The sequence below is a fragment of the Petaurus breviceps genome, unplaced genomic scaffold, assembly GCF_028583685.1.
Source record: "Petaurus breviceps papuanus isolate PSGF00001 unplaced genomic scaffold, PetGlider_PUasm1.0 174, whole genome shotgun sequence".
In the NCBI taxonomy this organism is placed as follows: domain Eukaryota; kingdom Metazoa; phylum Chordata; class Mammalia; order Diprotodontia; family Petauridae; genus Petaurus; species Petaurus breviceps.
In genome coordinates, this window is record NW_027185761.1 from 24,290,286 (window position 1) to 24,317,486 (window position 27,201).

At 41.7% G+C, this 27,201-nt stretch overlaps 1 protein-coding gene across 3 annotated transcripts in view; it reads right to left on the reverse strand.

Moving 5' to 3' along the window:
- Positions 1-16,407: 16,407 nt before the first annotated feature.
- Positions 16,408-27,201, reverse strand: part of ATP2B2 (ATPase plasma membrane Ca2+ transporting 2) — a 423,952-nt gene continuing 413,158 nt past the window's right edge. For 2 of the 3 annotated variants that reach the window (XM_069083948.1, XM_069083949.1), the window contains exon 20: positions 16,408-19,753. In XM_069083948.1, coding sequence (XP_068940049.1) covers positions 19,442-19,753 — 312 coding nt within the window. In that variant the 3' untranslated portion in view covers positions 16,408-19,441. Of the gene's footprint in view, positions 19,754-24,240; positions 24,296-27,201 lie in introns of all 3 variants that reach the window. The other variant, XM_069083950.1, reaches the window with a different exon arrangement.

Here is a 27,201-nt window from a genome sequence, read left to right on the forward strand (position 1 = left end):
TCTCTCTCTCTGTCTCTCTCTCTCTCTGTCTCTCTCTGTCTGTCTCTGTCTCTGTCTCTCTCTCTCTCTGTCTCTGTCTCTGTCTCTGTCTCTCTGTCTCTGTCTCTCTCTGTCTGTCTCTGTCTCTGTCTCTGTCTCTCTCTGTCTCTCTCTCTGTCTCTCTCTCTCTCTGTCTCTCTCTGTCTGTCTCTGTCTCTGTCTCTCTGTCTCTGTCTCTGTGTCTCTGTCTCTCTCTCTCTGTCTCTCTGTCTCTCTCTCTCTCTGTCTCTCTCTCTCTGTCTGTCTCTCTCCCCCCCCTCCCCCATTCATGCACACTGCCCTAGTGCACAAAGGAGTGACTGAGCCTTGAAAGAAATGGAGGCTTCTCAGAAGTAGAGATGGTGAGGTTGGGGAGACAATTGAGAGAATTCATGGAGGGAAAAGATGAAATGTTGAGTTTGGGGAACAACTAATATCTCTAATTTAGCTTGAATATGGAATTCTGGAGGGTATTTATATGACAAAAATTTGGGAAGGTAGGCTGGGTCCAAATTGTGAGAGGTGCTATTAAAATGCTTCTTTTTCAATTGGGAGCCATTGAAGGTCTTTGAGCCAGTCAGTGACAAGTAATTACCATAAGTTTCATGTGTGTATATTGAATCAAATTGAAACCCTTTAAATTCATTATTCCTGATTTTGAATATTTTGCTTAAGTTTAATTGCTTAAATGATAAGTTTAATTGATAATACTTCACAGGTTCAGCCACCTTGTGTTTCCTAGTATGTGCTTTTCTCTTGCCTCTTCTTGGAAGCTTTGGCTTGAGCCCTGGGTATGTCCATCTTGTTGAAAGGGAGACTGGAAGAAGTAAGAGGCAGTGCAATACGGTGGAAAAACACTGGAGTAGGAACCAGCCAACTTGGGTTTGAATCCCCATTCTAACACTTTTTATCTATGTAATCCCGGGAAAGTTCATTACCTCCCTGAGTCTCAATGTCAAAATCTGCAAAATGGGAATATCAGTGTTGCTTTACCTGTCTCAGAATTCCGATTGTCATAAAAAGAGGGTTGAGAGGGGTTTGGAAATATTAAACCCTGGTTCATCAAGATTAAGTCAAAGAATGTGGGGGTGAGGCTAGGAAATAAGAGTAAATCTTCATTCTCCTTGCTGTTGGAAGGTATCTAGTAAATTTTAATGATTTAACAGCTTACTGGGACTGAAGAGAAAATCTAAAAGCCATGCCAGAAGGTCTCAGTTATGCAACAGTGCTTCTTTTTACTGGGGATAAGCATTTCCATCATCTTTAAAAAAACTAAACCCCTAAAGAGAAGCTGAGAATAATTTCAGAACCCTTCCATTTAGGGAGTCTGTTAAATCCCCAACCTAGAAACATTGGGTCTGAACTTGGTTAAAAGTCTTGTATTTGTTGTCAAGAAACTTTGAGCTCAGATAACAGTCATTTAAAAGAAGCTGTTATTGGGATGGAAGAATGGGGCATATGGCTTTGGAATTAGAGAACCTGGGTGATGAGTTCAGGTCTGCAGTTGATGAGTTATGTGACCATAGGCAAGCCAATTCTCCTTTCTGGGTTTTTGTTTCCTCATAAGGAAGGGATATATTCCAAAGGGTAGAACCAGGAGTAGTGGGTAGAGGTTGCAAAAAAACATCTGGTTTTGATGTCAGGAAAGAAAACAAAAAACCACATTACTTGAAATTAGAGCTATCTGCAAGTGGAATGGATTGCCTTAACAAGTAGTGAGCTCCCCTTTATTGAAGGTCCTACGATAGAAGATGGTTGACCACAAGTTGGGTATGTTGTAGGAGTTCTTTGTTGGAGGGGTGAGAAGGGGGGGGGGGCTTTGCACTAGATGGATCCCAAGGCCCTGTGCAGTTCTAAAATTATGCAATTCTGTCATCAAATCTGGTGGACATAGTTCCTGCGCTCAAAGTGCTTATAGTTTGTGATGATGACAACTCACATTTCTATAGTTCTTGAAGATTTATATAGTGCTTTACTCAAAATAGGCAGTGTCAACAGGATTACCTCTGTTTTACAAATAGGGAGACTGAGGTCATATAATTCACCCAAGATCATAGTTAGGATTTGAACTCAGGTCTTCTGATTTAAATATACCCAACAGTAGTAGGAAGAATATACTAAATGCCAGAAGCAAGGTGCAAAGTACTCTGGGAACTTTAAGGATAACAAGCTTGAATCTGGTTGTACAGATCAAGAAGGCTTCATGTAAAAGGTGGTGTTGGAATTTGGCCTTAAAAGATGAGTAAGATTTTGACTTCTAGGGATATGGAGGTAGGAAGTGGTTTCTAATGCAAGCAAAGATGTAGGGGCTGTTTAGATAAAATAAGGTAATCCAATTTGGTTGGGGAGTATATAATTTATATGAGAAAACAGATGAGAGATAGATTGTGGGAGGCCTTGTCTGTCAGGATGAAGAATTTGAACTTTATCCTTTAGGCAACATGGGAGCCATTGAAAATTTTGGAATAGGTGAGTAATATGGTTAGAATTATACTTTAGGTTGTTTTAAGGATTGGAATTCAGTTTTACAGGGACTTTTTAAAAATTTTAGTGTTACTCAAATTGTTTTAAAAGTTGCCTTACCTTTTATTTCCTTGTGCTCAGGGACAGTCTTGTGTATTAGTGATGAAGGCAGACTTACATGGTATGTGATTGCCAAAAGATGCCCTTCCCTAAAATATATCTACCTCCTCCCTTACAGAACTAAGAATAGCCACTAGAATAATTCCTTTGGGTTATGATACTATGTTTACTGGAATCCCTTTTGAAATACAAAGGCCTTGGGACTGATGACATACAACTCCATTATCTGCTATTAATATCATGGGAGAATGATTCCGTCTCAGAGCTGGAAGGTACCACAGCAGCCATTTAGACCAACCTATAACTGGAAAAAAAATCCACACCACAACACACCCATTACATGGCTATCCAACCTTTATATCATGACTCCCAGTGAGGATAAGCCCACTGACTTCCCAGGCAGCCCATTATTTGTCTCAGTGATGTTTAATGTCTTGGAGCTCTAGATCCTGAAATCTTTTAAAAGAAATGGAAATAGTATGATAATTGGGAAGGTGCCATTATATGCCTATCAATGACCTCTACCTTGGCTTGGCAATAAATATTTAGCCTGATTCTAGGCCAATCCAATAGAGTCCTCATTCTTCCGGGGTCATCAGCTCAAGGTTCATGGCCTAGAATACAGCTAGCACCTCAACCCTAGTGGGCTGTGGGAGCCAAGTTTGGGCTTATTGCTCAGGCTGGGCACGTGGCCACCCACTGATGCCAGCCAACTGGACAAGGGCCCACATAGCCCCTCAGGCCCTTGCTGAATGACTTGCATCCCAAACAGCCCCAGGCTGGTGGCCATGGGACCATTCTATAATAGGTGCTATAACAGGGCTCAGACCCTGGCCAGAGAGCAGTAAGGCAGGAGCTGAGGAAGGAAGGAAGGAAGTCGACATAAGCAGTTTTTCATGAAAATATCCTTGTCTTGAGTCTTCTGGGTGAGAGAGGGCAAGAAGACTTAGAATAAGGCATTCTCCTGACAAGGAGGAAAGCTGGTCTTTGTGACCACTGGGTCCTGTGATTTGTAGGAGACCTTCCTTCCAAACAGAAGTGATTCCCTGTACAGGGGGCTGGAGGAAAGTCCTTTTCCTGAGAGGCTGGACTTTCCCACAGAAACAAAGTCCGGATTGTTTGCCCGGCATTAATCTCAGTGTTAGCAGTCACAGTACCCAGCACACAGCTCTGCCAGGCGGCTGGGCCCAGCTCTCGATAGCATGCAAATAGAACAGTCTTCACAGCTGTGCCTGACAACAGGAAGTCTGAAGAGAGCTCACCAAACAAAAGGAGAAAAATGGGCCACGTTTATTCATTCACTGGGCATGCTCCCCAGCCTGGGCATCCCATGATTCTTTGTCTCTATGGCAACAGCTGTGATGCTCAGTACAGCCCCCCTCCTCTCTCACTGACCAGCACCTCATTGGTTTGTCACTGATGAATCCCCACACACACAACCTCACAAACAGAAATTGTCTTTAGGACACTGTGTGGTGAGAAAGCACCGGGGCCCTAATGTCTACCCAGACAGTGAGATCATTGAGTCATGTTATCATGAATGTAGTTGGCAAGATATGGATCATGATAATGAACTTAAACTTGCAAAAGGCTTTGTAGTTATAAATCAAGGCAGCATGAGGTAATGGATCCTGATTCTTCTGGGCAACCTTAGCAGCTATTTAACTACTTGGGACTTCAGTTTCTTTTTATGTAAAATGAGGGAACTAGACCAAATGAGATATAAGGTTTCCTTCAGTTCTAAATCTACAATCCCATTGTCCATTTCTTTTTATAGCCTATTAATCAATGAATCAATTCATTGAAAAGCATTTATTAAACAACTAATGATGCTCCAGTATCCAGGGCTGAGAGCACTGAGGATATACAGAAAACTGAAAACAGATGCTAACTATTGAAGAAATGTGGACACGAGGCCTTAAAGAGGTGAAGACTTAATCCAAGGTCACACGTTTAGGACCTGGTAGGACCAGGATTTCAACCCAAGCCTCTTTAACTTCAGAGTTCAGGTCTCTTACCAGAATATAATGGCAGCAAATTTCTGCCTGTGTGGTATATCTTCAGTACTACCAAGAAGACCCATCCCAACCATCCCCTCCATATTCCCAAATACCTTCCCAACAGGCTCTCTAAGGCTGGAGATCACTTTAACAGTGGCCAATGTCCATTCCAAAATGAGAGAAAAAGCTTAAAGCATTGGGGCCCCTGGAAGGGGTAATTCAAGGGCTTTGGTATCAATAACTGATAGGTAGGTGGTCCTTCCCCAAGAGCAGGCTCTAACAGGCAGGACTGGGGAAAGAGCAACTGGAAATAAGAAAGCTGAAGAGATGACCAAGGAAGAAGGTGGAGGGAAATGGGAATGGAAAGAGGAAATTGGAGATGGCCTAAAACATGTTTCATTTCCACCCCCACCACCCCTAGTATTTCTGTACATAGCTGGGTGATGCTGACAGAAGAAGAGATTTCTGGAAATGCATATATGTAAACCACAGAGTGACTTGGCCATCCAGATAATGGAGAAACTATCTCCCCCCTCCCACTTCAGATTTTAAAATCTCCTCCCTAAAGACAGAAGTGTGTTACTTATTTTTTGTTGTGGTTGTTTGTTTATTTTCTTTTGGTTTGGTTATTTTAGCAAGGTATAGGGCTTTTACTTCACAGATTAGGAAAACAAGTCCCAGAGAAGGGGGACTTTGCTAGGGTCATACTATAGATATGGGAACCATTATTACACTCTCCTTCCTCAGAACTCCTCCATGCCATTTATTTGTTGCTTAGGACCATAAGTTCATTGATTCAGAAGTGAAGGATGCCTTAGAAATCCTCTAGAGCAGGGGTTCCTGGCCTTTGGATGTGTCACAGACTCCTCAGAAGTATGTGCTTACATGCATAAAAGAAAATACAGAACACTAAAAAGGAAACTGATCATGTTGAAATATATTTCAAAATATATATATTTTGAAAAGATATTCATGAACCCCTGGATAAGACCCCCTGATTCTAGTCCAAGCCTTTCATTTTACTGATTAGGAAAATGAGGCTTTAAATGAAGTGAATAAAATCTTCCTAACAATTAGAGGTGTTCCCCAAAAAATGTAATGGAATGCTTTGGAAGGTAGGGGGTTCTCTCTGGAAGTCTTTAAGCAGAGAATAAATATCCATGACCAAGAATGCTGCAGAAGGTAATCTTGGTCAGGTATGAGTTGGCCTAGATGGCCTGTAAGGTTCTTGACAGCTCTGAGATGCCCTGTCTTTTGCACCATTGCAGGTAAGGATTAGAACCAGGAAGCAAGCCCAGATCTCCTGATTTCTAAACTGAGAGCTCTCCTCACTGTTTCAGATGGCCTCTCAAATGATGTAGCATGATATGATGGCCTGTCTTGTTCATAAGTGGATGTGGGGGTGGCTAGGTGGCACAGCGAGTAAGCGTGCTGGCCCCAGAGTCGGGAGGACCTGGATCGGTTCCGGCCTCAGATACTTAACACCCACACAAAATAACTGGCCACATAACCTTGGGCAAGTTACCTAACCCCAATTGCTTAAAAAAAACAAGTGGATGTGCATGACTTAGTGCTACCTTTTCAGCTAAACAGCAAGACCCCTAAAGGTAAAGACTATGTCATATCTGTTATGGTGATGGGTTTTAATGGAAAGGCACCAAATGTAGAAACAAGAGGTGTGTTTGAATTCTAACTCTGGAGGAGGTCATGTCTTCCAAAGGATTCCTGAAAGAAATCCCCCACTTAGAGCATACTTGACAGGCATTCATCTGAATTTTGTTCAAAGATCTCCAAGGAGAGGGAACCTCTTAAGGTTCCACCTAGGAACACTTCTCATATGCCCTCTTTACAATTTCTGCTCATTGTTTCTGGTTGTGCCCTCTGGGTATAAACAGAGATGACCCAATTCCTCTTCCATGTGATAGCTTTTCAGTTACCCAAAGACAGGTATTAAGCCTCTCCTCTTTTCTAGGCTAATTGTTCCCAGTTTCTTCAACTGATTTTCTTATAACAAACTCACTAATTCACTGTGGGATTTTAATTAAATTACTTCAATTTCCTCATCTGTAGAACAGGGATAAGCAGACAAATATTCATTTTTAAGGTATTAATAAATGTTTTCACTCTCCAGGATTGTTCTGAAGACAGTATATTGAAAATTTTAAGGACCTACATAAATGTGAGTTTTTTCTTTGCCACCCCCTTCCATCCCTCTGCACATATATCACCTAGTAGGCTCTAGTTATTTTTTAAGATGAAACCTTTTCATATTGGAAGGTGAGGTAGGGTGGCTCATAATTCCCATCAATAAAACCACAAAAGGATTGTAGATAGTGAGCATAGCCTTTAAGACAATACCCTGGAGAGCTTGAAGGAGAGAAAGATCCTTTTAAATTTAAGAAGGAAGAGTTCTGGAGAAAACAGAAACAGCCTGCAAACTTGTCATCCTTCATGGAACTATGATCACAATAATGAGTCTTCTCTCTTAATAGTATAGATTGCAACCCAGGCATGCCTGCCCATCCTGGGAGTGTCTTTCCACATCTGCCCACATGTCCATCATGGCCGAGGGGGGAGAGTATGATTCAAAGCACTGAGGGGCCTTACTCAAAATCTCCTGATATCTTTTTTTTTTTAATTTTTTTAATGCTTTATTAACTTCTGATTTACATCATTCGTTTCCACCAGATTTTGAGTTACAAATTATTAATACCATCTTACATGTAATTAAGAAATGGGATGTACAGGCACTGAGGCATAGAGATCCACTGGAAAAGTCGAAATGGGTATGGGAGAAAATATGGGAGAGAGCAGATTGGAGGTGGGGATATCCTGTGGGACTGCTATTTTGGGGGGATGGGTGGGGGAATCTCCTGATATCTTGAGGATACCAGTAGAGCAAGAAGGCTGTCCATTAGTATCCCTAACTCTCACCATGTGCCCTTTATTCGATTGTACATTCTTGTATGGCATCCTTTACACCACTTTTCTGGAATTCCCCACAACACACTTGGGCCCACTATGCACCTGTCCACTGCTCTTTGGGTGATCTTCACCTTTAACTCTCCAGAAAATACAATGATCCATGACTTTAAAACATACAATTAATTTTCGACCTATATGACTATGTGTCTGCCATCTAAGGAATGGAATATGATCTCCTTGTATATAGGGACTACTTTCTCCCCCTTTCTTTCCCTAGCACATAGCACATTGTCTGGCACACACTACTCAATTAATCAATATTTTTGATTGATTGGTTAACAAACTCAGCTAAATTCAGAAAGGCTAATCACCAGAGGGTTGTCCACCAAGTGACAAACTTTTTGTTCACAGAAGTTCATGAAGACTTTTTACTAAAATGGAGCTGGAGAAGAGTGCCATCTGTCTCATTTGGGAGAAGAGCCAGGCTATATTACTGAAATTTAATCTCTTTGAAGTACCAAAGTACCTCTATAGAATAATAACAACAACACATTTATACAATGCCTACAAATTTATGGTAGACTTTCCTTTAATAAGCCCATGAGATTTGTGGGGCCCCATTGTGAAGACAAGAAAACTTGATACTGATATACAAAGTCACAATCTAATTCTCATAGTATTCTGAAGCCAGATTCAGACCCAAGTCTTCTGACTCCAAATCCAACACTGTTTCACTACCCTGCACTCCTAGGAAGAATGATATTTATATCACCACCACCATCAGCACCACCATCACCATCATCACCACCACCACCACCACCACCACCATCATCATCATCATCTTCATCATCATTTTGTCTGTTTCTGTCTGACTCTATCTGTCTCTCTCCCTCCATTCCTTCTTTCCTCTCTCCTTGAGGGAAAGAACTTTATTTTTGCTTTTGTATCACTAGCCAGCACAGTTCCTGGCACATAGTCAGCACTTAATAAGTACTTGTTGATCTACTGGTTGATTCCTATTTCTTTTGTTTTAGACCCATCTCAAGCTAATCTATAGCTATACTTTTTTTAAAAACCTTATAAAAGAATGGTATTTAATTGATGTCTTCTGTGAGTCAAAGGATTACAATTGTATAAATTATTGTTTTCCTCATCTTTGTCTTAGACTTCATTCAGGTCTTGCCTGATGATGGTGGCTATCCCCTAAAGTTCTGTCCTGGGACATCTTGTCTTTTCTCTCTATGTTATTTAATTTGGCGATCTCATTGGCACCCATAGATTCAATGATCATCTCTGCACAGATGATTCTCAGGTCTATTTCCCCAATCCTAACCTCTCTCTTGATTTCTAATCTTACATCTGCCTACTAGACATGTCAAACTGGATGTCTCATTGTCACCTTGAACTCACAACATATGCAAAACTCAATTGATTATCTTTTCTTCCAAACCCTTCCCTCTTTGGCATTTCCCTGTTGCTATCCAGGGTACCAGAATTTTCTCAGTTACTCACAACCTAGGTGTCATCAATTACTTTTCACTTGCCCATTCCCATAACCAATTATTTGTCAAGTCCTGCAACATCTCTTAGATATTTTTCCTTCTTTCTTCTGCTACTAACACCATCCTGATGCAGGTTCTCATCACCTTCCACAAGTCACCTGGTTGACCTCCCTGACTCGTCTCTCTCTACTTCAATTAATTCATTCTCCCCTCAGCTATCAAATTGATTTTCCTAAAGCACAAGTCTAGTCATTCAACAAACTGAAGTAGCTCATCTCCAGGACCAAATATGAACTGCCCTGTTTGGTGTTCAAAATCCTTCCCCATCTGGTCCTTTCTTACCTTTCCAACCTTTTTACTTGGTTTGTTTTTTTTTAGCTAGACATAGTTCTTTCACTTCATAGATTACCTCCCTCACCTCAATGTACTCAGCAATCCAGTGAAACTAGGTCATTTACTGTTCCTTGAACAAAACACAGCATCTCTGGACTCTGAGCATGGTCACTGGCTGTCCCCCATGCTTAGGATGAGCTCATTCTTGCCTCTTGGCTTTCCTGGCTTCCTCCAAGTCTCAGCTAATGTCTCACCTTAGGAAAGAAGGTTTTCCTAGCCCTCTTTATTCTTTGTGCCTTCCCTCTGAGGTTATGTCCAAATTATATTCAATATATCTGTGTGTATGTATGTGTGTATATGTGTGTGTCTCTGTGTGTGTGCGTGTGTGCATGTGTGCATGCAAATGTGTACACAATTTGCCTGTTCTCTCACTAAACTTTGGACAACTGGAGAATAGGGACTTTTTTTCCCTTCTTTATATACCTCACCTGGCAGATGGCAGATACTTAATAAATGCTTGTTGACTCATCTTGTCTGTGATTAGTTAACATCTTAGATAGGAAATTGACTTCTATATACTTTATTGTGTATTTATACATATGCATATATATTTGTTGTTTCTTTCCAATGGAATGTAAGCTTCTTGAGGTCATGAACTGTTCTGTTTTTGTTTCCTCAGCATCTAGAACGGTGCCTGTCATGTAGTAGGTGCTTCACAAATGCTTGTTGAGCTGAATGGAAGAGTTGACAGCCAGCTGGGCTCTGAAGGGATAGGACACAGGGGGCCCTGGTGTCTGATAGGGTTACTTTATACTACTGTCTCTTCACTTTCAGAGGTAAAGAGATAGATAGGATGGTGCAGTGGGAAAAACCAGCTGTTATGGAGTCATAGATGATGGGTTCAAATCTTTGACTCGGGCATTCTTTCTATGATCCTGGGTTATTCACATCACCTCTGTGGGCCTTGATTTCTTCATCTGTAAGATGTGGAGGTTAGATTACATGACCTCTAATTTCTCCTCCAGTTTTAGGGCCTGAAACCAGAGCTTGCTGGTTTACTCTGCCTAGTGTCTGATATTCCTGCCTTTGGAAAGGTCTCAGATTTGTGTTGGTGTGGGCTGCCACCTTGTGATCATTAGGAATATGGCACTGTTACCTCCTGCCTTTGCTCAGTGGGCCCTGCCCATTATCTATAAGAGGGAAGGAAATTAAAGTCAATCAGGGTCATGGGAAATGGGGAACCAGGAACCTCCAATATGTGTGTTGTTGTATGGGAGATGAAGAGGACCCTGGGGCTCAGTGGGTTAGTGCATTTCATTGTTCACTAAGAGGCTTATTAGTAGGGTCAGTTTGCTCAGCGATAGTGTTATTTTCTTCACATTCAATACATAGTAAAAGGTGTACCAAAAATCTCAGTGAAGCTTTAAGCCTTTTAAGTTTAAAATTGCACAAAAGCTTTTGAGGCACCCATTAAGTCATGAGGAAGGGAAAATTGCCTACACATCTGAGTTTTGGTGGTGTGCCCCCTTCTCTCATGGAAGATCAGGAGGTTAAGGGGGACAAAAGGAGTAAAGAAGGAAGGGAAACCAGCTTTTAGCCAATGTTTTAAAAAATGCATGTTTTTAGGATACTTCCAGGAGCTATGTACTAATGTGGCACACACAGGATCTCAGAATGTTAGAGTTTTCAAGGAACAGTTGAGGAAACTGAGGCCTTGTGGTTTTAAGATCATATGATCATTGAGAGTTTAAGTCATTTGGCCCATGGTCACACAGGTAGCACATATTAGAGACAGGATTCCAATACAGACCTATTAGCACTTTTTAAAAAAATCATCTTTCTTCCCACTATGCTAATCATAGCTAGCATTTATAGAACATGTTAAAGTAAGCATTATCTTATTTGATCCTCATAAGAGCTTACGGGGTAGGTGCTAATATTACACCCAATTTAGAGATGAGATAACTGAGGCTAAGAAAGTCGCTTAAGTGACTTTCGTGGGGTTCCTTAACTAGTAAATGTGTGAAATCAGATTTAAACACTGTATTCCATCTAGGACTATCTAAGTCTTAAAGAAGCCATGGTTGAATTGGGATCAATCTTGATGTTCTCTGGATTGTAAAATAGATAAAGTGGTTGGCATGGTTGCCATGATCAAAAATCATATCATATGGTCCTCAGTCTCTTGGGGATGAATATTTCCAAGCTCAAGATGACCCTTGTGTGGCAGACCTATTACTGGCATGAGATCTTTACTCAAAGTCTTTCCAACAAGTAGCCCTGTTAGGTTGTGCCATAGCTGGCACCGCCTAATCTCATCCTGAAGGAAGTACTGGTAGAAAAGTATGGGTTTTCTATGTAGTCTATAAGCCCTTGGTAAATAGAGCAGTTGAATGGTTTAATGAAATGGTGCATGGGGTACATTTCATTACCAGTGGGACAGTTGGTACATTTCATTAAAGCATGGATTATACCATTTTCTTAAACCACTCAATGATAGGATAGAAAGAGAAATCGACTTGGGAATTAGGAGACATTTAATTTTCCCTCGTGTGACTTTAGGTAATTGACTTAACCTTCCTGAAATTCAGTTTCCCTATCTGTAGATAAGGATGATGATGATGATGTTATGTCCCATCTTTTGTTGGCTTTTCCCTCTATCTCCACACTCCTCCTTCCACTGCTAGTGCCTTCCTTCTGAGATTACTTCCCATTTACCCTTTACATTATTTTGAATGTGCATAATTGTTTGCATGTTGTCTCCCTTTGAAGTAGGGATTCTTTGTGCCTTTGTTTGTGTCCCTACTGTCTGAGGCATCGTAATCCCTTAAAAATGATTGTAAACTTGACTTGATCTCCTTTCTGATGGAAAGGTCCAAGACTTTTGGCTATAGAGTCATAGAATCTGATTCAAGCCCCAGTTCTTCTATCTACAACTTGTGTAAAATTGGGCAAGTCATTAAAACTCTCTAGGTCTCGGTTTCCTCATCTCTCAAAAAAGGGAGTTGGACTGGATGACCTCTGTTGCCTTCAACTCTAAATCCAAGGTACCGTGAAGTCAATTGTCCTATGCTTCAGAGGTTCTAAAATAATCATGACTGTACTCTCAATTTAGGGAACTCAGAAGAAGGCATCTACCACCAATTAGTGTGTTTTAAATAACAGTCATAGACAAGCATGTTAACTTCTTGACATCAGCTACCTAATTTTTCTTCTCTTCATCTCCAAGATTTGTCAGGATGGGGGTGGCCAGGTAGCACAGCGAGTAAGAGCACTGGCTCCAGTGTCGGGATGACCTGGATCAAATCCGGGCTCAGATACTCAGCACCACACCCAGAAATAACTGGCCGTGTAACCTTGAGCAAGTTACTTAACCCCGATTGCTTAAAATAAAGATAAATAAATAATAATAATAAAAGATTTGCCAGGGTGTTTCGCACATTGTGGGCACCTGATTGTCCAGAAACCCCCATCACATTCTCACTATTATCAAGGCAAGTTGGGTGGAATTAGGAATGACCTACTTGGCAAGAATACTGCCTGTTCTCACCCCCCCCCTTTTTAAGAATGCCAGCAGGTCACTCTTCAACTTTTTTCCCTTTCAAGATTTCCTTGGGTGATTGCTTCACCTAAATAAATGTGCTGTATGATGGGGCACATGGTACAGTTGGTCCCTAGTTCTCAGACTATTCTCTAAATGGAAACCCTAGACTCTATCTCATGACAGGAACAGTTCTGCTTGGCAGAGTCAAGCAAATAGAGCTAAGAGGGTAATTGGATGCTTGCGATGACTTGATGGACTGTGCCTGATGCCATAGTTGAGTAGTTTTTCTCAGATCTGCATATCAGTTTGGAACCTTGGATAGCCAAGAAATCACTTTATCCTGTTAAAATGGTGTGCCCCCAAGTCAGCCCTTTTGGAGTTATGGGGCCCCCAAACAAGAGTGTTCTACCTGTCTCAGGTCTACACAGCTTGACCTACAAGCAGGTGTCCATTCTGGATGTGTGCTTGGCCATTTCTTCTCCCTCCCATTTCTACCGTCTCCTCCCACACTTCCTCTCTGTGGATGGTCAAGGGAAGAAACAAGAGAGTGCACCCACCAGCCTGGGCCATTGTCCACCTGGGATTGCCAAAGGGTTCCTCTTCCTTGGCTAAGATGGGGGAGAGAAGGGGCTGGGGAGAGGGGCAGACCTAACATGTGAACTCCTGGACCTTGCTGTCAAATAGACAGGCTTGGCAATCTAGTTAAAATAACTCAATCACTTCAGTTATGATCTGTATAACTAGTGAAATCTGTTTCTGGTATTTGCCTGTCTCCCCTCATCATCCTACTTCCCATCTCTTGTCTTCTTCCTTTGCCAGGTGTAGGTCCTAGACTCCATCCCCACAAGGCCTAGTTGTGTGGGCACATCTGGCTAATTCCCACAGAGTAACAATGTCCAAGACTTGACCTTCTTTCCAGGGGTAGTTTAATTTTCCCAGGAATTTTTGGAAGACTAAAAGTCCTCTAAAATTTGAAAGGAAAAGGAATGGAGTGAAATCAGGCGCTATTACAAGGATAGGGGAGCTCTTTTGGGACAGGAGAGAGATCTTCTTATTGACTTCCTCTCACAGTCTGTAGGTGACCACCTCCAACTAGGGACCCTGCCACTGCCACTGAAGGGGCTGGCCACTAGAGTGAGGCACGCTCAAGTCAGGACCAAGGGGAAAGGAAGAGACATTCCCATAGTCTGGGGGTGGGGTGGGGACAGAGGGGCACAGACACCAAGAAGGCTGTATGGCTAGGGTCCCATCTTCTGTCCTACCAAAGGGGGTCTTAAGAGGAGGATCAGGCCACATGTGTCTCTGTCTGCGTTTCCACTTGTGCATTTATTATTATTGCTTCGGATAGTGTTGAAAAGGCGGACGAACACACTAGTACAAAGAGCAAGGCAGGAGGATACAGAAAAATAAAAGATATTACAGTGTAAGCACATTTTTTTTTCCAAAACCAAATGTTTCCCAAAGTTCCCCACGAAGCATCAACAGCTCTTTGAAACTGGTCTATGATCATTGGAATCTGTATAGAGAACTTTACACTATTGATTATAAAAAAATATACATACAATATTTATGAAAGTGTGGCGACCAGCAAAAGGTCAAAGAGAGAGAGCCACTTAATTACAAAACTACAGAAACTGTAGCGAAGACGATATTTCCATGGCATTGGGATAGACAACAGACATGAAATTCTCAGGCGCTCGCATCTGCCTGGCCCCAGCTTAGGGATTGGTCACTATCCCTTCAGAAGCCAGGAGGAGGCCCTTAGTACCCCCTATGCTGAGAGGCCTAGACCCAGGAAGAGTTGGAAGCTGGGCTTAGTGACTGTGACTCTTGGCTTGGTGAGTTGGTGTTTGGAAATAAAAATGAAAAGCAGCTTGGTTTCTGGACAGTGGTAGGGGCCCATGGCCTACTGCTGTCCTCTGGTCCTTAATGAAGCCAAGTCAGTTCCTTAGACAGGGACTTGGCAGGGATATGGTGTGAGCAGGGGGCATATGGTAGGCCTGAGCACATGCCAAACTGCAGACCCTGTTGGCTTTGGGGAGGCTGATGGGGCCTGATCAGGAAGTTAGCAGCTTTTCAACCTCTTAAAACAATCTGAGAATATCTGAAAACAGTGTGCAAACATGCACAAAGGGTAAGCACACGCAGAGAAGGCCTAAATCCTTATTACATTGATTGTTATTTTTTGAGGGGGGCGGGAATTGATAGGGGTTTCCAGAATGAAACTTTTTGTCAAGCAGAAATTTCCTGCCTGAATCAACGTTTCTTCCCACTAACTTCAGAGAGAAGTATATGGCAAGGGCCTTGACTGTAGGATTCAATGGATTTTTCCACTTTCATTCCACCATCTCTGGGTCTCATTTCTTGATCACCTATTACAGGAAAGTGGACCCAGGGGCACAGGGTATTAGCTAGAGCATAGCCATTCCTAGGGAGGAGTTCCCAGCCCTCACTGGGATGTACACTTTTGAAATGCAGGTGACTGCAGAGTGAGGATGGGGAGTCGTCCCATGGCACCAGTATCTCCCAGGTGAGGAAGGGGAAGGAAGTGGCTTCTCCTGATATCTCTCCTGGGAGGAGGGGGGAGGTGAAGAAAGGGGTAGGAAAGGGATGCTCCAAGTGGACATCAGAGCTTCCTTTCAAGAGGCAGGAGAGCCCTTCCTCATCCTCATGGAGCAATCTCCTTTGTATCAACTTTATCCTCTTAACTTCCCCAGCCCATAGGGGAAGGTTGAGGCCAGTGAGAATTCTGTTGGGAGTGTAGCAAGGGTGCTGCTCATAGCCAAACAAAATCCCCCCTAACTCTTCCTGAGCCTTCATGAACGTCTCAGCTTCCTGACATTCCATCACCCTAGATCCGTAGTCATTCCCCATCAGAGCTGGAGAAGGCTACATGCATATATATGGAGAGGCCATGTCACTAGGGTCACTCCCAGAGAGTGACTACTTGCTGCTGAATACTACTTGTATGGCTGAAACATGGCCCCCTCAAGGTACCTATTTTGGGGAGAAGTGGGGATGAGACTTGGAGCCACGATACCTTAACTCCATGGGCTTCCCCCAATGGCACCAATCTTATCCCTCAGGCATACATTTGACCCTGTTACAGAATAACATCTTGGTGTCTGTGATCTATGTTCTCAGACCCACAGTGGGGAGTAAAGTTTAATGTACATGGGGATGGGGGGCAGGGAGGGAATGGTATAGTACAGAAAAGCTTAGACCATGGCTGTTCATGCTACCGTGGGAGTTGGTTTTATCACTTTGTTGATTGCTATTTTTACCTGGGGCACCTGTGTAGAAAATTCAGTGGTGGGGGGAGGGGAGGGAAAAGGGAGGAAGCTAGGGTCCAGTTGGATCATTCTGTTCCAAACTAGAAAAGAATTTACATCACAGAGTTTCCTCTTTTTGTTGTTGTTTTTGTTTTTTGAAACCACAAACATTCCAGGACCACACTGTAGGAGCTTGGTGAACCAGAGTAAGAGAAAGCATAGCCATTGCATAGTAGTAAATGAACAGAGACGGTGAGTTCTTTATTTACAATTGTTCTCTAGATAAAAAAATCCATAAAAACAGATGAATGGACATAAATTATTACCCCCTAATGGGATGGATGGCCAAATGTACCAGGGGATTGTTTATTGTTGAGCACAAACTCCATGCGGCCAAGGATAGAGGACAGGATGCAGGCGGTGTATGGATTGTCGTGAGCTTCAACCAACCAGTCATGATCTCCATGCGCCATTTGTTTGGAGCCATCGTTCCCAACAAGAGAAGGTCAAGTGGGAAAGGAGACCAGGATGCAAGATGGAACTTTAGGCGTTTGCGAAATTGGATATTACTTTGACAAACTTTCTCATGGACTCCTGCCCCCTCCCTTTCCCAGAGCCCACCCCACTAACAATACCCCAACCCCACCCAAATTTCTGGTTCCTCTTAGAGAGAAGCCCAGTATGGTACGGACTTCTCAATTTACAGGAGGCCACTGGGTGGAGGAAATAGTGCCATATGTGAGAGACTAATCCAAGTCCGCAAAGTGGTTCCCTAATGGTTTATTGCTCTTCCCAGGTGAATGTGAGCATTACTGAAGGAAAGAAGAGGTGGGGAGAGCTTTAGAAAAGGAAAATAACTCATTGCAGTTAAGACAGATAAACTAAATCATGTTCCAGAACAAACCCATTACACAGATGTGCAAATCCAAACAACACTCTCCCCCTTCCTCATAAGTAGAGCAGAGAAAAGGAATGCCCCCCCAACCCCAATCCAATACATGAAAGCTAAGGTTAGATTCCACATTTGCAATGCGGAAATGAAACCCTGACTAAGTTGCCATTCTGAAACATCACGGTGTTTTCATTGCCAGTCTGTTTACAGTTGACATGGGGTCCTGTTCTCGATTCAAAAGAAAGGGGTTTGTAAGCCCCTGGTTTGCCAAGTTCTAGGCTCGGAGGAGGGGCCTGACAGATGGCAAGGTGGGTGGGGTCAGCAGGACAAATTAATTTCGCAGGTGAGTCGGAAAGTGCTTTGCTTTTCCTCAACACATCTGACATCACTGACCATATTATGTATTCAAAATGTCTTTTGCACTGTACAAGTTTATGGAAAAAAGACTGTGTGCTGAAAAGTCTCAAAGCAAACTTTGTATTAAATACAAAAGTTCTTTATGAAAAAAAGCCGTGGCCCACAAAGTGCTTAGCATTCAAGTGGCTGACGTAGCAATTCAAGAAGCTCATAGTAAGTTGATTATTAGTGCTGATACCATCCTGGGGAAAAAAAAAAGGAAAGAACTACAAAAACCTTTTCTCACCTGTGATACTGTAGGCTTTCAGAACGGCTTCCTTTGCAGGAAGGCAGGACACATTGTTACGTGGCTACAGTATATATTGTGATTACAGGAAGACAAGCTTGGTTTAAAAATCACACAGAGCACATTTTCAATATACATATCATAAAGTTCATTCATATTTGAATAGTGCAAGGAGGTGGGATAGGGTAGGGGGGGAAACGGATAGTTTTCTTCCAAAATTAAAAAAGAAAGGAAAAAAAAAGAAAAGCAGCAAGCTGTAGTGATTCTCATTCAAAATGCCAACAGCTGGTAAGCTGCGAATGATAAGAAAATCAATTTCTAAGTGACTAACTAAAAAAAAAAAATCAACACAATAAGAGTTCACAATATTTCAACACTACCTTGATCTCCATATAAAGCCAAATATAACTTATTTTTAAATGCTCTCGATAAACTCAAAGGAGTTTCATAAAGAGGAGAGTCTTCCAAAAAATAAATATATATTCCACGGAAGCCATCCTAATATAATGGCTTACCAAGGTGGCCTCTGGCCTGGGAGGGGCATACTGAAACTGGGCTAAGCAATTTAATTATTTATTTATTATTTATTTTTTACAAAAAATAAACCTGATTGTTGCACATGGTGTTTTTTTTTTTCCCCGACAGAGTCAAGCTTCCAGTCCCATGACCCCATGTCTGTGGAGCACATTCCTACATCCAATATGTTATATTTTGGCTTCTTTTGTCATTCACCAGCAGGAGCTACATTACTGAACAAAAAAAGGAGCAGGCAAAAAATCGAGCCGAGCTGTCGTAAAACATCGAGGATGCAATCTGAGAGGAGAATCTGATGAGCTGAGCAGTCCCTTTGCTCTCTCAGCAGAAGTGTTCTTAACCCTACAAATAGTGAAGGACGTTTATCTACAGGTTTGTAAACAAATTACATTCTTCTTTTAAGACATAAATAAGTTAAAATAGAGCAATTTAAGCAAAAACAAGGCAACATGCCAGCAAAAAAAACTTTATATATCCATGTATATAGATATACATATATATCTACCTATCTATATGGACGTATACATTCTCAATGAGGTATACGTTGATATAGATACAAAGAAATGGATATAATCTCATTAGTGTCTATGAAGTTCTTCTGTCCCATTGGTATAACCCTACTGTGCAAGGTAAGCTTCCGCAACTTCAAAAAGTTATTTAAATTAATCTCTACAACTGAGACCATGCCACACAAGCAGTTCAAAAAACTCACAGACCAGTGAATTGGATAAATAAGCCTCAGAAAGGAGTCTTTTTTTCTTTTTTTTTTCTTTTTTGCAGTTCCTGCCTAAGGAAAAAAAATAATAAACGAGAGAAGGACTGGAAGAGTACAGTACGTCCATGCAGGAAGGTGGTGGGTGGGTTTGGTCTGTGTTTGGGCAGGCGGGAGCAAGAAAGGGCGCATCAGGCAAATTGCTCACTCCCAAGAACCCACATCAGGGATCCCGTCACTTGCCTCAAAGGGACAAAGAGCTCAAACAGCTTCTCAGCCAGAGAGAGGTTCTATTGGGTAGAGACAGATTTCTCTCCCATTTTGTCTATGTTTATTTTCTTGGTTGTTTCATGGTTGAGTTTTCTGGGTTGGTTCGTTCTGAGTTGATGGCGATGATGGGTTTTTTGTTGTTGTGGTGGGTTTTTTTGTTTTGTTTTGTATAATTGTGTTTTTTTTTTTTTTTTGAGATGTGAACGCTTCCCGCTAAAGCGATGTCTCCAGGCTGTGTATAGGACTCCCTGGGCTCGAAGAGGTAGCTGATTTGCTCGTGTCAGTGGTCAGATTGATCCCGCTATCGATTGCACTGTTGTTTTTGTTCAATGACGACGGCGGGCTCGAATTTTGCTTGAGAGCGGCATCTTCTTCCAGGTCAGTGTCGTCAATGAGGGGGATGTGGGGCTGTGAGTCTTCTATCCTAAATTCAGGATGAGTCATGAAGTTATGGATGGAGGTTCTAGATTCAGGTTTTTCTAAACCTTCATAGAGAGAGCTACGGAATGCCTTCACGACGCGGATCTGGAAGGGAAACATCGGGAAATGGGTCAGAGGCACCAAACTCCAGAGGGAGCTTAGGGTAGGGGGATGGTTTAACAGGCTGAGGGGGGCCTTTGGAGGAGCACAGCAGAAGGGGTTAGGGCACAGCAGATGGCTGGAATCCAGTCGCTGGATGTTAGGAGCATTGATGGGATGGGGTGAAAGGAATGGGCTCAAGTTTGTGCATTCACTTGGGGGTTGTGTGTGTGCACATGTGTGCAAACATATGTAACTGCAACATCAGAATAGTTGGAGTCGCAAACCATCAAAGAGCTGATGGGAAGCAGGAGTTAAAGAAAGCATAAGTCCACTCAGGTGGGTGCCCATACCTAGTAGTAAAAGACCAAGCTGTGTTAATTTCAATGCACAGGTCGAAACCATGCATGGGGCTGGGAGGGGGCAGGTTCAGATGTGAGTAAAATAGGGTCGGCTTAAAAAAATAAACCAAACCTTCTTTAAAAAACAAAAAAAAAAACCAAACATTGTTTAAAAATAAACTATACGACATAGAACATATCACACTCCACACACAGAAAAGAACAAAATATTGAGACAGTCTGATGGGCCAAGATGAAAGACAACACACAAGAGCCGAACTCAGAACAAACCCCACACCCCAAACCCAAACCAGACGTTAAGAGTTTTCAGAGAAGAAAACCAGAGGCAGCCAGAAGCATGGGGGAGCCAAGCAGACAACATTCAGGGGGAGGAATCATGCCACAGCAGAAGGGAGTTTGGTTATCACACAGACACACAGAACTGCCGCACCAATGCTACGCTTGGAAGCCTAGACAATGTGAACAGAGATTGGTCTGTTTCCAACTTGGTCTTTGCCTTCATGCATTTGGGAGGTAAACACTCGAGTATAGACTCAATGTTCTGGCCTTTCATTTCAGCTTGCTTTGCAATCATTTATTCGCTTCCTTTTTTTGTTTTGTTTTGTTTTGTTTTTTGGCCAAATCTTTTACCCAGCTCCAAGACATCATTCTGGAGATTGCATAGGACTGAGTCACATTCCTTCAATTTTTGTGTCTCAGCTCTGAACTCTGCTCATCAAATTAATTTTTTTAATTTAAAAAAATTAATCTATTGTTTACACCATCACTGTATTTCTTAATCTCTTTAAAGTAAGTTGTCAGCAATACCTTTTGTTCTCAAGTTATCTGTGAGTCAGACTCTTCTGACGGGGTCAGCTTCTCTCTCATTAATAAAAATCAGACCTTTGCAGAAATGGTATCAAGGCCAAGTTAAGTCACAGGTATGAGTGGATGAGGGTGTCTAGGATGAACTTTCCTTCACTTGTAATTTGGCTAGAAGGACCAACCTTGATTTCTTGATTTAGGACTTGGGTGAACTGAATGCATGGTAGACTAACAGACTCAGAGCAGGGAGGGGACAATGGAAACCATTTTGCCCAAGCCCTTCCTCTAATGGAGACAGAAAAGGAAACCCAGAGGGCCAGGGAAATGAGTTGTCCAAAGTCACATAGCTAGTTCATGGCAGAGCTAAAATTGGAACCCAAGGCCCTTCCTGAGTCTTTCTTTTCACTATATTATGATGGCCTTTAGGGAGAATAACCCAGTGAACAAAATCTTAAAGAATGGATATTGTTGCTGTGTATCTTGTATCAAGGAGAAGAGCAGATATTGGACCACATTTAAGGTATCATCCAATATTGTATATGCGTGTCATCACAAGTAATGTCTACTGACTTGTTCTCCTCTGACAGGCTCCCCAAAGCTAAACACAAAAATCTATCCTTAGCAAATCGAGTCTCTAAGCATGGAAATCAGCCTCAGACACCTACTACTTGTGTGACCCTGGGCAAGTCACTTAATCTCTATTTACCTCAGTGTCCCCAACCATAAAATGGGAAAAATAATAGTACTCACTTCCCAGGGTTGTAGTGTGGATCAAAGTGAGATAATATTAGTAAATCACTTAGCATGGTGCCTGGAACATAGTAGGTGCTATATAAATACTAGCTTTTATTATTATTATTATTATTATTATTATTGAGCTATCAATCCCAAATCACTCCCTGCATCAGCTTACATTTCTATAAGAACATTAGAGTTTATGAAGCACTTTCTTTACAAGAATTTTGTGGGATGTTGCACATGTTACCTCCATTTGATGATAATAATAATAAATCATAATAACAGCATTTATATAGTTCTTTAAGATTTGCAAAGTATTTTACATACATTGTCTCATTTGATCCTCATAACTCTTATAAGCTCTTATCTTATAAGCTCTGAGAGATGGTTATTTCCTCATTTCACCAATGGGGAAACTGAGGTTGAGAAGATAAGTGATTTACCCAGGGTCCCACAGCTAACAAAGTGTCTGAGGCAGGATTCTAACTCACCATTGTTCTACTTGCTTTGTTACCTAGCTGTGAGAAGGAAACTCAGTCTCAGAAAAGTAGAGACTTGCTCATGATCAAGAGGTTTATCAGCAGTGGAACTGGGATTTGAACCCAGAATTTCTGACTCTAAGATCAGTGCACTTTCTACAACACTGTAAAAATAAAATCAATTGATCAATAAGTCAGTCAACAAGCACAGTGTTATCGATCACCATTCTGGTATGACTTTGGGCAAGTCCCTTCCATTCTCTCTGGGTCTTGGTTTCTTCATCTGTACAACTAAAAGGCTAGACTGCATGATTCCTACGCATGAATGTCCTAGGAATGACTGTTTTCTAATCTAGTCTATCTTATTGGAGTGGGGAGGAAAGGTAGGAATCTCTTTGGATTGGAAATGCTGTTATTTTCTCAGTTCACTAAGACTACTTTGTGTCTTGAGAAGATTGGGGCTTTAAAAAAGTCTCCAAGCTTTCTTTCCCACCACCAAATTAGTCCAAGACCAGTCTAGCCAATATCAAAAAGTGATTGAAGAAGAATTCATGCTGGAGGATGGGGGGATTGGAATGAAATCAGTTCTAAGACTTTGGGGTCTCCGACTCATAATGTGTTTTTTAGACTTGAAGGCTATGTAAAAATATGAGGACATCCCCCTCCAAAGGGGCCAACAGTGTTGGACTGTTTTAATGGAAGGCCTGTATGGAGGCAGGGGAATGGATGCAATGATACTTTCAGCCCTAGATTAAGAGGTTCTAATTAAAATATAACAAAGACTTACTTATTGGGAATCATTAGAGCCTGAGCTCTCCTGTATGAGTGAATTTTCCAGCTAACTAGAGAGTTAAAATTTTAACTGCTACAACTTTGCTTCAACTACGTCTGATCAAGTTTTTTTGGAAATATTAAATGTTTCCCTTACTTCTTAAGCATCATTTAAGCTTTTCTGGATGCCTCAGGGTCATTATTAGGCATATAGGTTATTCTATCCCACAATAACATATAGCCACTTCTGTGTCCACTTTTTAAATATGTAAAACTAGCTACAACTAGCTTTTTTTACATATTTAAAACTACAACTAGTTCTTTTACAACTAGCTACCAGGTTTCACTATTGTTCATCCTTTTATTTTTGCTAATCTAATGTAGGAAGGGAAACCATATGATGAAATGTTTTAGAATTAAGTCATTTTTCAGTCATATCCAACTCTCCAAGACTCCATTTGTTTTTTTCAGCTAGAATTAAGTGCTGAGTAAGAATAAGCAGTTTCTGAGAGTAGAAGAGGCTGAGATGAGTACTCAGGAGCCCTTTTGGCTTTAGGATTGGTAGCTGTGTTTCAGACCTTGGAGGTTACCCCAAAATCTGACTTCAGGATAACTAGAATACTATATGACTAATTTGAAGAAAAACAATTTCATTGTTAGTTGCCTGTTCTACTCAAGAACAGCATTTTCTGACTCCCTGATCCTGTTCTAGGTAATTGTGAAGTTAAAGGCCAGAGCTCCCATCCCTGTGGGCTCCCTCTGAACTATGTGGAGTTTGGCCTGGTCTGCAACTGACAAAGCTGGCTGGCAGGTAGGAAGGGGATTGGGAACACACACAATGAGATGCAGGCCCCTCCTTCCACAGGGATGGAAACAACATAAAGAATGAACTGCTCTGGACAAGACTATGGGGACAAGACTTTAAGAGCATCCTGCCACGCTGGCTCAAGTCTCCACTTCGGTCTTCTCCAAGGCTGAAATGAAAAAAAATATGGGAGGAAAAAAGGGGGAAAAAGCCTTTCCATGTCCCTCCCACATGCTGAAAGTCAGATTTAAATTTAAAAAAAATATATGTATATATGCATATTGCATGGGTCATGGAGAGAGGGGTCAGGTGAAGACAGAAGAGAAATTTCAGGGCTTTCTAATTTTCCATTGCTCATCCGGAGAAATTAAAGTGAGACTCAACCCTTTTGTCTGCAGTGAAATACATCAGGCCTCTTCAAGGCTCAACAGGGAGCATTTGAGATTATACTCGAATGTTTACCCGGCTTCAAGGAAGCCAAGTGTCTTGGGATTGGTTCACATTCATGTCAGGCTCAAGTTAAAGACTCACAACCTCTTTTAATTTCACTCTCTCTTGCTGAACTCTCAGTCCAGGGTTCTCTAGCCCTCTAGGGAAACAAACACATTGAATATTCAGACAGTAGAGAGGAGGAGGGCACTGCAAAAGCAAGTCATTTTTCACGCTAGCGAAAGATCCATAAGTGATTAGTACCAAAACGCAAACAAGAGGTCCAATTTTTATTGTATTTTATTTTTTCCCAAGAGATGCCAACTCTTTGTCCTAACTACATTCTGAATCAGGAATCTTGGTGGGGAGAATGGGGCAGGAGGGATTCTGGTCTATCTGGTGGGTTGGGGCTTTGAGGAAGGCAATGGAGTGTCTTGTAGCAGAGAGTTTCCTTGTGCTAGTTGCTAACTTAGTGTATTCCAAGGTAACCAGAAGCTGATTAGCCACCTATAAAATGGAAGAATTTTTTTAAGCATGCTACAACATGGTTGTATAGTTGTATAGAAAAAGGCTTATGGAAGATATGGAAGAGGCTAATCTTAGTCTTGAAAACTTGACTAAACAAAAATAAAGGGTTTTTCATTGGTTTATTTCATTTTGGAAAGAGGGGAATCAATCATCTTGAATAAAAGAAGGGAGTGTAAAATGTTATTCTTGCTTTCCATCAGGAATCTGGCCATAATCATCTTGAATGAAAAAAGAAAGTGTAAAATTCTGTTTTGGCTTCCCATCTGGAACCTGGCCATGATTGTCTTGAAGGAAAGAAGGGATTATACAATTATATTCCGGCTTCCCATCAGGAATATTTCTCCAACAAGGAGATGGGGAGGGGTCTGGAAGAGACAAAACCATCCTAGTATATATCCATCACCTTCTACCTGGGAGAGCAGGGCCATCCTGCATTAAGAGTGGACTTCCAAAAATGGCTCTTTATCCCAAATGGGGAGTTAGGTAGGAGAAAAAAAAAGCAACAAACCATACACTTTGGCCCATGTGTAGCTCATCACACTGCCTTGGGACATCAGAATCCATTGGGAAAGTGACGGAAATAGGAATGACTCACCCTTCAAGGCTTACAATAAAGGCTCTTGCCTGGTCTAATGATCCTGCAGATGACAGTTATGGCCCTTGCTTCATCACTGAGATTATCGATGGAGAGAATAGGAGATTTTGAGCTATCAGGGAAGAGCTTAGAACCCAACTTCCTCATTTTACAGTTGAGAGCATAGAGGTCCAAAGAGTTTCAGTGGCATGTTCCAGCTCACACAGCTGGTAATGTCTGAGGCAGGATTTGAATCTGGGGTTTTCTGACTCAAAGTTTGGGTCTCTCTCCACTACACTGCTCTGCCAGGCACCCCTTCCCTCATTGATAATGAACTGTGACATCAGGAAGTTAGAGTACCAAGGTCTGAGGCCTTTGGGGAGAAATAGCAAATGAACTCAACATAGAGAACAAGCTTTAGTGGATATAATCAACTTTAGATTATCCAAGATAAGAGAAGAAAGCAAGGGCACAGATGGGTCTCAATTTTTTGCAATGCAAATACATTTGAAAATAAACCTTGTTCAATGTGAAAACTAACATTTGGAAAGACTCAGCTCAGATGTTGGAAGGTACTCTAGCTTTTCAAAGTCACGCTCCTTATGACTCCTTTCCTGGCCTCTACTTCAGGATCTGGATCATCTTTCAGGAATGGACCTCATCACCTCTCAGAAAAACTCCAAGCAAAGCACAGCTTTCTCTTCCTAAGCTTTCTGTCCATTTGCCTCATCCCTTCCCTAGGGAAGAGAGTTCATACTCAAAGGTTTTGACTTAAAAGGCCTATCTGTCCTCAAGGAGCTCACAGGCCATGATCAAAATAAAGAAAGCAAAAATGCTCACCTAAGTGAAGTAGGAGATATTATTGAATTCAAGAGGAAAAGGGCAGCTAGGTGGCACAGTGAATAGAGCACTGGCTCTGGAATCAGAAGGACTTGAGTTCAAATCTGGCCCCACACTTAACACTTACTAGCCATGTGACCTTGGGCAAGTCATTTATCCCCAATTGTCCTGCCCTCCCCCCTCCAAAAAAAATAAAGAAAAAATTTTAAAGGAGGAAAAATAGAGAGATATTGGCCCAAGGATGTGACTTGTTGGAACAAATAGTGTAAAGACTAGATTTTGAGTCAAAACTGCATTGAAACTACTTGTGTGACCTTAGGCAAGTTACTTCTTCTGGATCTCAGCTTCTTCAGCTACAAAATGAAATGGTTGAACTAGACAGTCTCTAAGGTTCAATCGAAAACGCTATGGTCCTATGAAATAGTACTTGGGCTGAGTGACTATCAGATTGTCAATTCAATGCACATTCATAAGAAGGGTTTAAGAAAGATCCCTGGAGAACTATAAACCAGTAAACCTCATTTCCATACCAGTTAGGATGGTAAGGTTCTCTTGTAAAGGGTAAGACTTTTGAACATTCAAGCAAACAAAACCCATTTGGGAGAAAAATAAAAGGTGGTATCTTCCAAAAGGCAATCACAGCTTCCTAATTGATCAGAGTTGTTTGATGGGGATAATGCAGATATGGCAAAAGAGAAATCACAGACTATATCTTTGAGAAATTTTTACAGTTCTTGAATGAAGTTCCAAACCAAAATGTTGAGTCATTCTGGGAGAATGGAGATTGATCTGTCATGGAAAGAAAGGCTAGGGCATTTCTTGAGCTGGGAAACCATAAAAAGTAGAGTTTCCAAGGGTCTGGTCATATCTAATGCATATAAAGGGTTTGAAGAGAACAAAGGCTTGCACAGTGAAATACTCAGGCCAGTGTCAAAGAGTGGTCATCTCTGTTCAGTGTAAGATGGCAGGATGATGGGGAAAAATTGAAGAAAGATTTTCATAGATTATTAAGAGCCATAAGATCATAGACTTAGAGCTGGAAGGGAAGCCCAAGTCCTATGTTCTATGTATAGCTCATCTCAGGGTGTCAGAGACCACCAGGAAAGAGATTAGGACAGTGCATC